The 14996-nt window shown below is 49.2% G+C and overlaps 1 protein-coding gene across 1 annotated transcript in view; it reads right to left on the bottom strand.

Moving 5' to 3' along the window:
• Nucleotides 1–14996, bottom strand: part of ITGB5 (integrin subunit beta 5) — a 60034-nt gene that overhangs the window by 42694 nt on the left and 2344 nt on the right. Inside the window, exons 2-4 of the mRNA XM_086751391.1 lie at nt 13012–13097; nt 5011–5215; nt 14–263 (exon numbers count right to left, since the gene is read on the bottom strand). Coding sequence (XP_086607517.1) covers nt 14–263; nt 5011–5215; nt 13012–13097 — 541 coding nt within the window. The remainder of the gene's footprint in view (nt 1–13; nt 264–5010; nt 5216–13011; nt 13098–14996) is intronic.

Raw genomic sequence — 14996 nt, 5'->3', positions numbered from 1 at the left:
ACCTACCACTTACCCAATGCAGGGATTGGTTTGGTATCTTGGTGCCGTGTAGGAGAAAGGAGAAATGTTTTTGTCCACGAAAGATCCAAAGCCCAGCCGGAAATTGCTAGTGAGCTTTCGCATCTCTTCAGCCAGCTTGGTCCCCAGATTGCGAATATTATCTAGGTCGTCATTCATGGACAGGGAGAGATCCATCAGGTAGTAGAGGTCCACGGGATAGTCCTCCACTTGCCGAACCTGAACTCGGAAGGAGGTCTGGTCACCTGCACACACAAGAGTTGAGAGCGGTGAAAAGGAAACTCCTAGCACACACACAATCCAGAGTGCAGGCTTTTTTTTCCTCCCTCCGCAGAGCAGACAGATCACTTCCAGAGAAGAAGGTGAGGGGAGTAAGCTTTTCCATCTCTTAGGAGACTATGAGGAAAGCAGGACTTTGGGTCTTTTAGGCTATGCAGTGTACTGGCTGGTAAGAAAAAGATACATCTATAGGCTGCATGTCTCTATTTTACTTTGGAGATGTGGGAAAGGGTCTTTCCATCTCAGCCGAGAGAATGTCTATGGGGGAACACAGGAAAAATGCCACTGCCCTAGACTGTGTACAGTTCAGGGGTATTTTCCTAGAAAACTGGAAAGAAAAGCAAGCAGCATGAATCTCAAATGGATGTTTCATGGACTAATGAAAGAGGGACCCTGCACACCCTTACTTGTGTATGTCCTCAAAGCAAACTAGGAACAGTGCAAAGAAGTACTGCACAAAAGAGAGAAGGAGGAGGTGCAGGAGCAGGAAGAGGATCAGAAGAAAACAGCCCATGTGAGATGAATGCAAGATGCCCTCTGAGCTGTGCAGGGAAGTCAAGTCAAAGCAGACACAGAAGAAACACCTTTTAAAGCACATCTCCCCCCAAAAAAAGAGCTGTGCCACCATCATTCTCAAGAAAGCAGGGCACAAGGGAAGTGAATTGGAAAAAGGAGATTGTTAGGGTCACCTGGGGAAGTACCGAGGCAGAGATGAAGCTTCCTGAAGTGATGAGCACAAGGGAAGGAGCTGACAGGGCTGAGTCAAAGGCTGCGCAAATGTGAAGAGCAGCAGAGGAAAGCCTTTCCCCTGACCTTCCCCTTCGCCAAACCGCCTTCACCAGAGACGCCCTCCAGAAGAGGTGCCCAGGAGGGGAGGCCATTGCCACCACTGCCCATGCCTTGAAAAAGGTGAAGTGGCTTCAAAGTGAGCTCAACTTCACACCAGATGGACCTCAGTGGAGCCAGACAGGAGGCAGCAAATGTTTGCCTTAGGCTTTGCTGAGAGAGGGGTCTAAATGGAAACCCGAGACTCCGGCTGGTGTGGAGATCCTATGTCCCCAGTTGCCACCTCGGCCCCTTTTCCAGCTCAGTGGGGTCTCAGATCCTCTGAAGATCAAGCTCCCACTCCTGCCCACATCTCCCAGCTCTTCAAGGCTGAGGCTGAACTTCGGGCACCAGCAGGTTCTGCAAAACATTCGTGGCTGCCCCTCCTCTTCCCCAGAAATGGAACATTTTTTAGTATTGTGAAAACATTTCCCTAACAGTTTTATTGTTCTCCTCACCATTCGCAGCAGCACAGCTGCTCCCACTTACTGCCAGCCCAACAGCACGCAGCAGCCACATCCCAAAACCATGCGACACGGCACGAGGGGTCGAGTGTGCGCTTTGCTCTGCCAGTTCCCTGTGCATCTCAGCCAGCTCAGTGCTGGGCTACCACAGGAGTCAGATACAGCTCCCAAACCAAGACCTTCCCTCTATTTAATGATTTCCCTGCATGTTTAGATCAAGGGTGGCTTCCAAGCCAGGGTTTCTGTTCTTACAGATCATTGCTCCCCTGCACGTGCTACAACCCCGCCTGGTAAAGGCAGGGCTGCGAGAGACACCATCTGCAAACGTACACACGTAGCTGTCACCCAGATATCAGCTGTAGGAAGCAGGAAACCCTTGCCATAAATATTCCTCCTTGTTCTCCCTGGCTTTCTTTTCCGGCAGGAGCAAGATTTTCCCGGCACAGCGCTGAGATGTGGCATGCAGCAGGATGCAACTCAGCACGGCCCTCCAGTAAACAAAGCTATCAAGGAGGCTCAACCAAATTAAGTGGACCTGATGTTGTACCTGGCATGCATTTGGTGGGGACAAAGGAGAACATCACTGACATAATGGAATACCCGTCAGCAATGACACTGCAAGCTTGACTTTAAGAATGTGTTTAACTCCAGGAAAATTCATTCCCATGCCTACTTTTTTTTTTCATTCCTACATATTTTCCCACTGGAATACCCAACCCTTTCAGAAAAAGAGGATGTGTCCTTCTGCATTTCCTGACACTTCCACTTCCAAAACACTCTTCTTCCTGAGCAGGTCCTAAGATGGGAATTCCTGTGCCATAAAGGGTATTTGGGATGCTCTAATGAAACCTTCTTCTCCTAATAGTTATGAATTTATTAGTCCCTGAGAAGCACCAAAAAATAACAGGATCCTGGGCCTGGTGGTTCTTTCATTCCTAACTGCATAAATCAGTTATCTCACAGAAAATACTGCTAATGTATGCAGATGTAAGTGCAAAAGAATTTGTTATTCTCTGTGTGCAGTATTACTCTCACACTTCTAGGGATAATCCAGCCCCTTCCTTCCCCATGTACCATCACCATCATTCTCTCTTTAGGGCTTTTACTGAAAAGTTTTAAACTCAAAACTGAACTCAGAAATATTTCTTGGATACTGTCACACAGAGACAGTGCAGAAACTGGAAAAACTGCTTTTGGACAACTTAAGAACACAAACTCAACAATCACTTATCCACAAATAGCTCTGCTTTCTGCTTGGTGAGGTGTACAGCTTGATGGGCACCACAACTTGAACCTATTAATTTTTTAATTCCTTTTACACTATTCACGTTTTTCATTTAACCAGGACACTCTGCTTTATAGATGGGCCCAAGATTAAAAAGCACTATTATAAAAACTAAACACTCCATCTGAAAGCTACGCTGTGAAGAAGATAAATTTAAACCCTTTGGAAACTATCTGCGGGCACACAGATTTGGGGATGTGACTTCTGCCACGGGATGCTTACATCAAACTGCCTGGGTGGGATCAGCGAACAATTGACAATTTGCTCCCTTCTGCTTCTGCTTAGCGGTCTAAGAATAAAAGATCACTATCGCCACAAACCGCTGCGTGAATTCATCTATGAAATAGTACACTCTTCATGCCCAAAATTAAGTCAACATTGTCTCCATTTTGCCTTGGGTTTGCAGGGTGAAACTCTCAGGACCCACTCCCAAGCTCAAGGATTAATGGATCATTTAAACTGGGGATGCTAATACAAGGATTTAGGAAGTCATCAGCCCTAAATTAAGACGGAGGGCTGCCCAACGTCAAAAAGAGACTAAAAACAGGAGATACTATTAAATAAAACCAGGTATGTCCCTCCTCCTGCAACGACTGTGATGCTCTGCAAGAGGGGAGCTTCCCGGCTCAGTGTGGGAATTGCCGTAGGGGTCCTCGGGGCAACCCCCGCAGATCAGCCCAGACCTGTAGGGCTTCTCCGCCACCCAAGGAGAACGGAAGCATGGTCCCCAGCCAGGGCTGGCAGGAACAGCACATCAGCCCCGAGCAGCCTGACACATCCGACAGCCCAGCCCCTGGGAAGCCACAGGGAGACAGACCCCCACGCCCCGCTGCGGACCGGGGATCCGTGCCTCTTGCTGGGCAAAGCTGCTGGGGATTGGGAAAGCAGAATTTGCTGAGCGTCACTGGGCGTGAAGGAGGGTCTGTGGGAGCGAGATGTGGAAGCTGAGCCAGCCCTTTCTGCCAGGAACTGCCTCAAGAAACAGAAGTAATAACAACTCCCTTTTTTTTTTTTTTTTTTTAAATGGGAGCAGAGCTGTTTCATCAGCATCATTCAGCTGCAGAAGCCACGCATCTAGCCAAGCACTCAGTGATGACTATCCTCAGGTATCTGCTTTTAAGGCTCTAAAGCAAAATTTCTTCATGTTTGAGGGTCTGACTGATCACATCAGACATACTGCTGAGGAAGAGTTAACTAGGAGACACGATGACTGTCCAACCCAGAGAACTAAAACAAAAAATTCTGCAGCAATCAGTAAGCTCTGGGAGAGCACTGGCAGCGTGAGCACCAACTCAAACTCCTGTTTTTCTTGGGCAAAACATCATATTTCATTTTTCTGTATGCTGCCACAAAACTGTAAGCCTTAGAAACCCACACCAATTGCTTATAATGAATCAAGCTTTTATATTTGCTTCTTAACTTTGCAATAAAGAGCTTTTTTTTCCCCCCTTCAGAAACATCAGCTGCCAAATTTTTGCAAGAATCCTGAACCCACATTAAAGCCTCCCCCCACTATGCAAAAACTTTGGATAACAAGCATACTTGCATGGCTCAGCCTAGCCCCTCCCTTCTAATTTTTAATTAAAAGGAAAAGACTGAAGAAAAGTGATGGCTCAGGGGAATGAAACAGCGATCTGGCCACAGTCCAAGGCCTGAGTCACAAGTTCAAATCTCCATCTTCGGCCTTGATCCCACAGCTCTTTTGCATACCGACAGAAAACAGACAGGCATTTTTGTTTCCAATTTATAGAAGGAGTAATCTCAGTTTAGAGTCAAGCGCTGTCAGCTTGGTGGAGGATCCAAAGTTATTTTAACTCCTTCCATCCAGTGACCACATTTTTTAAGTCGAGCAGGTTCCTTCTGCACACATGCAAGGGTTAAGACGAGTACTGACAACAGTTTTGGGTAGGATTTGATTGACCTTGCATAATAGCAGTGCCCTCGCACAGAGAACATACACCTCAGCCCCAAACCTGTTTGCAACACACCAACGAAGTTCATGGGCTCTGGAAGGGGTCAGCAGCCACCTGCTTCAGTGGTCAAGTTGGGATTTTAACAGGCTCTCGGCACACCCTGGTCACTCTTTCTCACCCCCACAAACACACCCCACCCTACGGCTCAGAGCCACTGGGGACTCACCAGGACGAAGATTCAAGGCGACCTTCTGAGGCGTGATCTGCGTGACATCCAGGTGGGTCTGGCCGGAGCCCTTGCTGCTCAGCGGGACGTTCTTCACCACGCTGATGCTGCTGCTGGGGTTTTCGATGGCTCCGGCACAACCATTTGCGATCAGGTTCTGCAGGAAGTCGCACCGCGACGTGATGGACTTTGTGCTGCCGAACTCCTGGGGGATGAAGAATGGACAAAAGGGAAAGGGAGGGAGCTCCCACAGCAGGAGCTTTGTTTTGACATGCTGCTATTTGTACCAAACAGGAGATGACAAGGAGGAGCCGGTGTCATTTGTGATGGCTGTACTCAACAGCAGCCTACACTGAGCCTTGGGCCTTTCAAAGGGATCTACCAAAAAAGAAATCCTGCAAGGTTTGCACACTGTGCGCCCAAATCCTCAGGTCACAGGTCTGCAGACTGAATTTGCTCACAGACCATCACCACAGAAAGCTACGCCTGGGTTTTCACCCCAGTCACAGCAGCAGCTCTTGCTCCAGCCACATGAGAGCAAGGCAAAGTGTTTAATTTGCTACCTGGACAGTCAATTGCCATCTTTTCCAGAGAAAAAGGTGAGCAGCTGTTATTTTTTTGCACGTGCATCGCCTTAAAGGAGCTTTGCAAAAGAAAGAAGAGAGGACAAGGAGGTGGTGCCAAGAGGGAAGCAGGACAAACCCACCAACCCAGAGAGCCAAGCCAAGACGGGATGCTGAAGAAATCCAGAGACCCGCAGCCTCTTCCCTGGGTGAGACACCGCACGTCCCCACACAAGTAGCAGGGGTCCTCCCATCCCTCACATTTCCGCACTGCAGACATTGGCATGGTATCAACACATGGGGGGAAAAAGAAAAAAAAGGCAAAGCAAGCAGTCCCTGCGGCGGAGAGCACAGCCAGAGTGATTTGAGGTGGGCACGCCGCCCTGGGCAGCTTTGCCAGAGAATAAGGGAGGTGGGACAGCCTGCATGGGAGGTGTTCAAAAGGCAGCCCGTGCACACCACAGGCAGCGAGGCACAAGCAGCCACAGGGGATGGGCTGCCATGGTGGGGAGTCTCCCAGCGCCCGTCCCGGAGCTCCAGCCCTCGCTGCGAGCCCCACGCGTGGCGCACAATGCAGCCTTGTGCGGGCGGCACTTGGGAACAGCCAGCCGCACAAAGCAGCCTTTTGCAAAGAGCCCATTTGTCAAAATGCCTTTTTTTTTTTTTGAAAGGGCCAAAGGGAGCAATGTGCATGCCCAAAACTTACTGAATTTTCAACAGCCGATTCCTACTTATTTCTGCACTGTAACAATAGAGACAACTGTCTGTTGCTCTGGGGCTGAGGGACTCAAATGACAGGAAACAACGCAGAGAAGACACTCGCAGCCACACCAGACCCTCCTTCAGCTGCGCAGCCAAAAACCAGAGCAGGGCTGAATAAACCCCACTTTTTGCTGATGCTCCAGCATGGCAGAGGATGGGGGAGACATCGAGGAGAGAGAGGTCATCTGATAGATCTTGCCTTTGCACCCCAAGGGGTGCTCTGGGGGTCCACCAAGGACAGCCTTGGCCGCAGAGCTTGGGGACGCAGACAGAGGCCCTCTACTGCATTTTCTCACTACGAGGTCCCAACGCTATTTGAAAAATGCAAGATTTGCATTCCAGTATCCAGCAGTGGGCTCCAGCCAAGGAGACGGCACGTCGGATGGATGCGAACATGAATTTCTTGGAACGCATCGTGTAAACAGATGAACTTCCAGAAAAGAGGACTGGGACTAGTTAAATCATCTCCAGCATGACAAAATAAAAATCAGAATCCCTCTCAAAACTGAAAACAACACCCAGCCTTTCAGAGCAACACATTTAGGGCAGCCTTGGAGAAAAGTTTATCTCGGATGTGGTTTGACCTAAAGTCAGTAAAAAGCCAGCGGGATCCAGGCGCTCTCCCAGGCTGCTGCACCCAGTAGCAGGGCACTCGTGGGGAGATGCTCTCCTGCTCTCGCAGTGCCTGGACCACAGGTGAGCGCCTCTGCCACCCACCTATTAGAAAGGACACACTGCTTGTGCAAAAAGCAACACAAACAGCACCAGGAGTGCAGCCAGGAGCCTTTAGTTACACCCCAGGAATTAATAGTGGAGAGAAGTATCCAAATGGGGGGATATTTAGGGCTGCTCATGGAACTGCAGCCTTTATCATGCATTTCCAATCCTCTCTGAGGTCGTCGCCAAAGCCTCTTGATGTGAGCAGAAAGACTTGACTTCAAAGGGCTTTGAATTAGGGCTTAATTTTCTGGCTGGGGTTGGAGTAGCAGCACAAGAGCCAGGAGGGGCGGGCAGCCCGGGAAGAGGAGGATGGCAGCTTCCTCCCCAAGCTGCTACGTGAGCTGGTAACACCACAAGAGACAGTTCTGGGTAGGGTACTGTTTAAACCCATGTCCATCATCGCAGCAAGGGGGGAACACAAAAGCAGCATCCGCACGCTGAGGACAAGAGAGCACCAGCGCGCAGGCCGAGAAGCACAGCGGCGTGGGACCTGCCGCGAGCTTTTTTGGGGCAGGGCGCCCGTGCATGTGCAAGCCTGTCCATTTGCACAACGGCATAAAATGGTTACTGCTGCAATGTGTTCTCCTGCAGCCTCTGTAAGAAAAGTTCTCCAAGGGAAGCCCAAGAAGTCAGGGGAAAGCCCCTACACCATTCCTCTGGACGGGAGCTGCACAAAGCTCTCAGGTCAGCAGCACCTCTGCACAGGTCCCCTTCACTTGACCCAGCTATTTTCTCTTAAATTTTATTCTAAAATGGGCCCAGAGGACTTGCCACAGGACAAGCTGCAGCTCAGATCAAACCCAGGTCCTTTCTTGTTCAGTGAAATGCTGCATTGCCTGGTGTGGAAGAAAATTCTCTCCCCTCAGGGGTGCAAACGTCCCGGGGAAAGGGGTGCAGCACAGCACCCAGGGGCTGCAAAATTGACCCCTACTTCAGCTTCGGTTTCTAACCCAGGCAGGGTGACGCTGAGCAGGGGAGTGACAGTGGCCTCAGGAAAGCCCTAGCAACGGCCGCAGCACCCTGCAAACACTGCTCGCATGCACCCACAGGAAAAAAACCCAAAGCCAAAACTGTGGCTTCTGGGTACCACCCAACTCAAGCAGAAAGTTTTCTGCGACACAGAAAATCGAGGCTCCCGGAGGTTAAATGAAAGGAAAAAAGGATAAGCAGATTTGAGGAGTCAAGGGTATCACACAAGCCCAAATAATTCACGAGCAACCACAGCGAAAGGCAGTCCCACATCAGCTTGGATGTGGCACACTGGTTCAAACCCCAATTCCCCCTGAAGAGAGGACACCTCACAGTTAGTTAAGCAACTAGGTGCACCCAAATACCTGCCCACCACCTGCCTGCAGCAGGTACCCTACAGCAAGCAGCAACTGCCCCCAAGCATTGCCTCGCGCCACAGAGAAGCATCGTTTCGGGAAGATCCCACCCGGTCCTTGTTAGTAACGCCGGCTGCTCGCAGCCCGGTGGGCACTTTGCAGTCCGGCCTCTGTGCTAACAAGCTCACAAAAGGAAATGGATGCAAGCAGGCAGAGTGAATGGAAATGGCAGTGTGACAATTACATGCTCATCAGTTTGACAGTTTTAAGACAAATTGCTTGGTTCATGCCATAAAAATGGAGAATAGCACTGACTGTATCTCACTGACAATATCTCACTCCTGACTAGACACGTCCCTATCATTTCTTGCTTTAATCAATCCAGTTCTGCGTTAATTCAGTCTGAACTATGCCTGCTTTCTCCATTTAAAAAAATTGCCATGTTCCCTCCAGGAACATCCTCAATTGTCCTTCCTCACCCTCCAGGCACACATTCCTGAGACTGGAGAGGATGGGGACAGGCAACCTGCTGGAAAACAGAGGGTGCCGCTGGGGAAATTTCAGGTCAATTAATAAAAAATGGAATTTCAGATTAATTAGTGTAATTAATGTGCATCTCTATTTTGCATCTACGCACATAAATGCATCCACATAGGTAAAGCATGGATGAACAGACAGAGCACACACACCTAACAAACACGAGGAGCCTCTGCACATTGGTACGCTGCTGCCCAAAGCCGTGAACAGAAGGTAACAGCACCGTAATGACATCATTTCCCCCCCCCCATACTGGTACTCCTGAACGCTCTTTTGGAAAGCTTCCCCCTGCAACCACTCTGGGCTGATCCCTCATGAACACAAGTCCCACCTGACTCTTACACCCCACCCGGCAGCTGAGAGGACAGCACTGAAGCCACTTCCAGAGATCCCTGCTGTCCCCAGCAAGCCCAACGAGCCCCAGAGAGCCTGGGCAACCTGATGACACCGCAAAAAAAAATCCACAAGCATCCTCCTCTCCCACCCATGAAAACCAGAGGCTGCAGAGATCACAACAACCCCACGGGCCAGCATGCAGTTTCCAGCCAGAGATTTTCACCAGCAGCACATCAGCAATCCCTAGTCATTGCCAGCTTCTTCTGGAGCTTGCAGGAGAAGCTGAGGAATTTCCTCAGATGGAAAGGCTGCAGCAGTCTCCATCACCCAAAAGTCACATATTTCCCCCAGACTGCCCTGTTTCAAGGCAGGCTAAGGCGACGGTAAGGGCCACACATCCATCCCTCTTCTTTTCAGTGTCGTTTAAACAGATTACCTCATTTAAGTCCTGCCTTTCAAGGTATTCTCTGACGAGCCAACAGAATCCATCTCAGCTTCCAAATTTCCAACAACCCAAAGACTTGTGGTTAGCTCAGCAGCCCCTGGGGGCTGCGGGGCTGCCGGATACCAGAAGCTGCTATCATCAGTTCATCCATCATCACCCTCTCGGATGGAAGCAGAGATGCTGAACACAAGCAGAAGTGAAAAGAGGCAAATTCAAGCCGAGGGGAAGAGGTGCACCCTGAATTAACAGGTTAGCAGGTGGTAAGTGAGGCCCCCCCTCACTAACAAAACCACGACATAGTGATAAATCTATAGCTTATTGACCACTCTGCTGTTAATGTCTACCTATACACATGCTTTCACCCTCACAATTCAAGACAATGTAAATACAAGGAACTTATCCCACTTGGAAAGCCATTGGGATAGGGCTTTGTCTATCTGCAGAATTCAGAATTCATTCACTCCTAACCCCTGTTCGCAGTTCATGAGCACCCAAGACTTTCTGCTCCTCTGCAGTCACACGGAGCCTGGATCCAGGCATGCAGAGGGTGATGGAGGAGGCTGCAGTGCTGCAGGAGGTTGCATGAACCACGGTCATCTCCGGGAAACAGCATGGGCTTCCTGCTCATACCACTCCTCCGCCATAGCCAGGGTGTCCCTCACAGCATCGGTACTGCCAGGCACCCAGGGGGACAAAGAACAAACAGGTGTGATGGCACTGCCAAGTGATGTTATTCCCCAAAGGGAAGAATGTGATATATAAGAAGGTATATATACACAGGAAAGCATAATAATATACATATTTTGTGTATACATATATTATACATATTACAGATATCTCTACGCTTCCTGTGTATATAATACATATATACATAATATATAGAATTATATACAGAATTACATTATATATACACTTATAGACTTCTATTATATATACTTCCTGACAAAATTATTAATTGTTGCCTACAAAAATGACAACAGCTGACCCAATTTGCCCCCAAACCTGTTAAGTAAATGCAAAGGGAGCAGAAAATACACCCTAACCAGCTGATTGAGTTTCTACCACAACATAACCAGTGCCTGCGGAAACCCCTCCAGTACCTTAGCCTTGATACTTAAACATCAGCAGAGCTATAGAACGTGACTTGGCATATATGCTCCTGGGCACCATACATAGCAAATGACAGCTGATGGAAACAGAGAAGGAAAACAGACTAAAAGAAATTTAATAAGCGTACCTGACTAGGCTATGGCAGAGGGAAGGGAAATAAGGTGGCGAAATGACTATGCAAAAACTGAAGAGTTTATAATATTATTCTGAAATTTTTGAAGTCAAAAACCTCTAGATATTTCACAATCCCATTACCTCATCTGATGATCTCATAATTAAGAGAAATAGTGTTCAAACAGTAAATTCTAAAAAAAAAAAAATATATAGAATTAGAATAAGATCTTGCTAAGATTTAGCATGCAGTGTGTAACAGGGACAGCAGCTTTTCAACACACAGCTCTTGGCATGAAACACCTTGAAATGTATTTTTAAGCAGCTGCTGCAGGTCAGGAAGTATTACAGCACTTCCCTGTAAACATCCGCTTTCCTTCTTGGTCCCCCCGTTCCATTTGGGAATAATTTTTTTTTGGTAACTCTCCTGTTTGCAAGATAAGAGTCAGGCTGCCAGTCCCATGGGCTGCCATATAATTAGTGGCCACAGCGACCACCAGATAAACATTTCCACTGGCAGCATTTGCAAAAAGTTGTATTTTGATGCCAAGATAAAAAAAAAAAACAACCCCAAAAAAGCAAGCTATTGGGTACCCGTGGCTTAATAGCCAGCATTGCTGGATCCAATCTCACCGCCGCAGATTAGCTGGCTGGAAGAGGAGCTCTTACAGCTGTTTACAAGATGTCTCAAAAGCGGGATCTATTGCTTTACCCTTCCCCTTGTGCACACCACTCGCCTTACTGGAAAAATCCCATGGGAGCCATTAGACTGTCAGGTAGCACAGTAGGAGGTTTTCCTTGGAGAGCTGTGGTTCTGCCTATGAGTAAGTGAAAACCCAGTAAAACAGACCGGGAGAGCCAGAGGCTGGGGCACCTCCCAAGACCCAGACAAACCGTGGGGCCTCGCAGGCTCCCTCACCCCATCCCTATCTCCATCCCCATCCTCTGCCCCGAGGGGCTGCAGCCGCCCCAGGCAGGGCTGGCAGGAGGAGGGATGGGAGAAGCACAGGGGCATGCAGGCAGCACCTGCATCCTCAGCGCAGCATCCCCAGCTACAGCTGGAAGATGAAGCGTGTGCTCAACCCCACAGCTTGCCTCCCCCAACATGGGACCAGGAGAGACACACTAGAGGAAAAAGGATCAGCAGGGAACAGGAGAGCATCACTCCAGGCCAGGCCCATCGAGAGATTCAAGACCATCCACTGCTCTAGGGTTTCTCACAGCCCGAAGCTGGTTCCTGGCACTGCAGCGGTGTTGCAAGTAGGTAGGGTCTTTCCCTGGGCCTGCAAGTGTCCTCGTTTCTCTCTTAAACACTTAGGACAGATGCAGCACTAAGCAGACAACAGCCACCTACGCACTGGACACTACCAGGTTTTTCACATACTTTGTTCTCTAGAAATCACAAGTCTGTGTGGTATATTTAGTAAGACAGATACAGATCTCTAAACTCGCGAGCAGGGAGGTATTTGCAATTTCTCACAAACAAAGGAAGCACAGTTAAATTATGGGTAGGGAGCTTCAGCATCAACATAAGGCGCTTCAGCATTTTCACTCTGAAGCATGCAGTTAAACTGTGTAACTCATCGCCACGGCACGACGCAGATGCCCGAAGCACGGGCTGTCCCCTAAAATGACACAATAGATTCAGAGAGGAGAATTATCTTTGTTAAAGACAAAGAGTCAGCGCCATGCCAAGCCATGCAGCAAGGGACACGTAACGGGACATCAGCCGGGGGCCTGGGGCTTTTTAGGGAGAACGCTTTTAAGCAAGGCTCCCTGCAACACAGAGGCCCTGCAGGGACCCTGCACCCACCAAAAACAAGAAGGTAATTGAAGGGACAGAAGGACTGAAGGAACAGTGCTGCTCTGTCGAGGATGCGCGGGGGTCAGTGGGGTCGGAGACTAATTTCCTACAGCGTCAAAGAGCTGGAGAGTCGTATGCACCCAAAATATGCTTGGCATGGGAGCCCCCACTGCCCTCACCCACCCCTTCTGGCACAGGACAGTGTCAGGAACAGGCGAGGCAAGGGGGGAATAGCCCCCCTCCTGCATTACAAAAACCACACAAGGCAAGCAAAGTCTGCCCACCTACCTCCTTGGAGCACCAGGCACACTTGGGATGGATGAGGAGACACTCTTCACAGGACGTGGCGCTTCCGCTGGTGCACAGATTGAGACCTTCAGCGAGAGAGAACAGAGTGGGGTGGGCTGAACGGTCACTTCACTCCAAAACAGCACTCAGGGGTTTTCTGAGACAACCTTAGCACTAAACATACTATAAGTATAAACAGTTTCAAGAGCAAAGAATCCCCCAGGACCTCGAAAGGCTGGGGAAAAAAATAAAGCTCTTTTCACCTGTCAGGAGCTCTCATTTTCTTTTCCTTCCCCAAGAAAAATGAAAAGGTTAGAAACCAGTTTTGGGGGGCTGAGAACCTTTAAAACATTACTCTTGTGATTTTTCTTTCCTCTTTTTCAGTGGTTTCTGGTTAATTAAAGAGTCCATCTATTCATCTTCCTAATTAAATACTTCCATCACTGCAATAGCTCTGCGATTAGCCTGAAATACAGAGGGGGACTGTCCGAACACCCCTGGGATGACAGCTTTTAAAGTCACACTAGGCACACCTCAATGTTTCCAGCTGAATATAAGGAGGTCGCCTCCCCAAAATTTTCATTTTACAGCAGCCTTGGAAGATTCTGGTCTCCCCCTTCCACGCAGGTGATGTCCATCATGGACTCACGTTACAGTGAATGACTTTTCATTTATTACAAGAGTCACTTCCACAGGATATCCAGGTTAGTCCGGGCAGGGTGTTTGCACTGGGGCACAGCCAAGGCTGGCTGGGGTGGAAGACACCATGCCGCAGCCAAGGGCTCTCCCTGCCCACGATGCCGGAGGGGCCTGGCACTCAGCGAGGTGGCAGCAGCCAGGGGAATAGTGATGATGCTCTCTGCTCCTGGATGGCTGGTGTGCTGCAGCACAAGGAGTAACGAGCCAGTTTTGCTTGCAAAATCTATGATTTGGGCTTTAAAAATAAAGTGGAACCACACAAGTTAAGCCGAAGCAAACATCAATGGTGTCGGCTCTGAATGCAGCAGCTTGTTTAAGCATGCCCGTGGCTACGAATGTGTCCTTCGATACCATCGACGTCCCAGCTCCCCAGGGTGCAGCTATTAACTCCTACTGTCAATAACTAATTAAACAAATCTTCAATTGAGGATCCAGCACAGAGGCCGCACGCTCCAAACGAAATGCCTCCGGCTCGAACTCCGAGCCTGCTATTTTTTCCAACCCAAATGTCAATAAAAGCATTGTCAGGCCCCTATTTTCAGCCGGTTGCATCTGCAGATACCACTGCACCATGATGCTGCTGGGTAGGATCCGCAGGCAGCGCAGACTTGCTGATGCTTGCTGAAGAGCCACATGGAGTCTTCTCCTGTCCCAAGAACTTTCTGCCTCAAGAGATTTGGAAAAGCGATTTCTGGTGTACCCCATGCGGATGTAGCACCAAAAAATGAAAGGCACTGGCTGCCTGGGTCACTCCCGTACGCAGCCGGGCTGTGAGCGCAGGAAGCAGTGAATCAAGCTGGACAGCTGGAGGAAAACTTGGCGTGCCCTAGGCTAAAAGCAAGAAGAGGATAAGTAGGTCCCGTCAGTAATTCTCAGTCATCGCCAAGGCATGACAGTGCCACAGCCCTGTGCTGACGGGTCTCTGCTGCCCGCAAGGTGGTCAGCTCTACCCGGGAGCACGAAGCCCTGGGCTTTCTCTATGGCTCTCATTCAGACCGCCTGCTTGGGCTCATTCACACTGAACAAGAGCCTTCTTAGGGTTTGGTTGTTTTTTTTTTTTTCTCTCCTCGCTGGCTGTTGCCACATACTCAGGCATTTCATTCCTTGTTCGCATTCAGAAGTTATACTCCAGCTCCTAGGCGTAACAAGAGTGCAGAACACAAATACGTAATATAAAGTAATGCAGTTACAATTTGCACAGAGATTAGCACTTGTATTTCCAAACTCTACAACACAGCTGAAAGTTTTTCCTCAAGAGCCGCTGCTCTGGTAGCCGTGTGCTGGGT

The sequence above is a fragment of the Chlamydotis macqueenii genome, chromosome 6 (assembly GCF_036417535.1).
Source record: "Chlamydotis macqueenii isolate bChlMac1 chromosome 6, bChlMac1.mat, whole genome shotgun sequence".
Taxonomy (NCBI): Eukaryota; Metazoa; Chordata; class Aves; order Otidiformes; family Otididae; genus Chlamydotis; species Chlamydotis macqueenii.
This window is presented reverse-complemented; position numbering and strand designations above follow the sequence as displayed.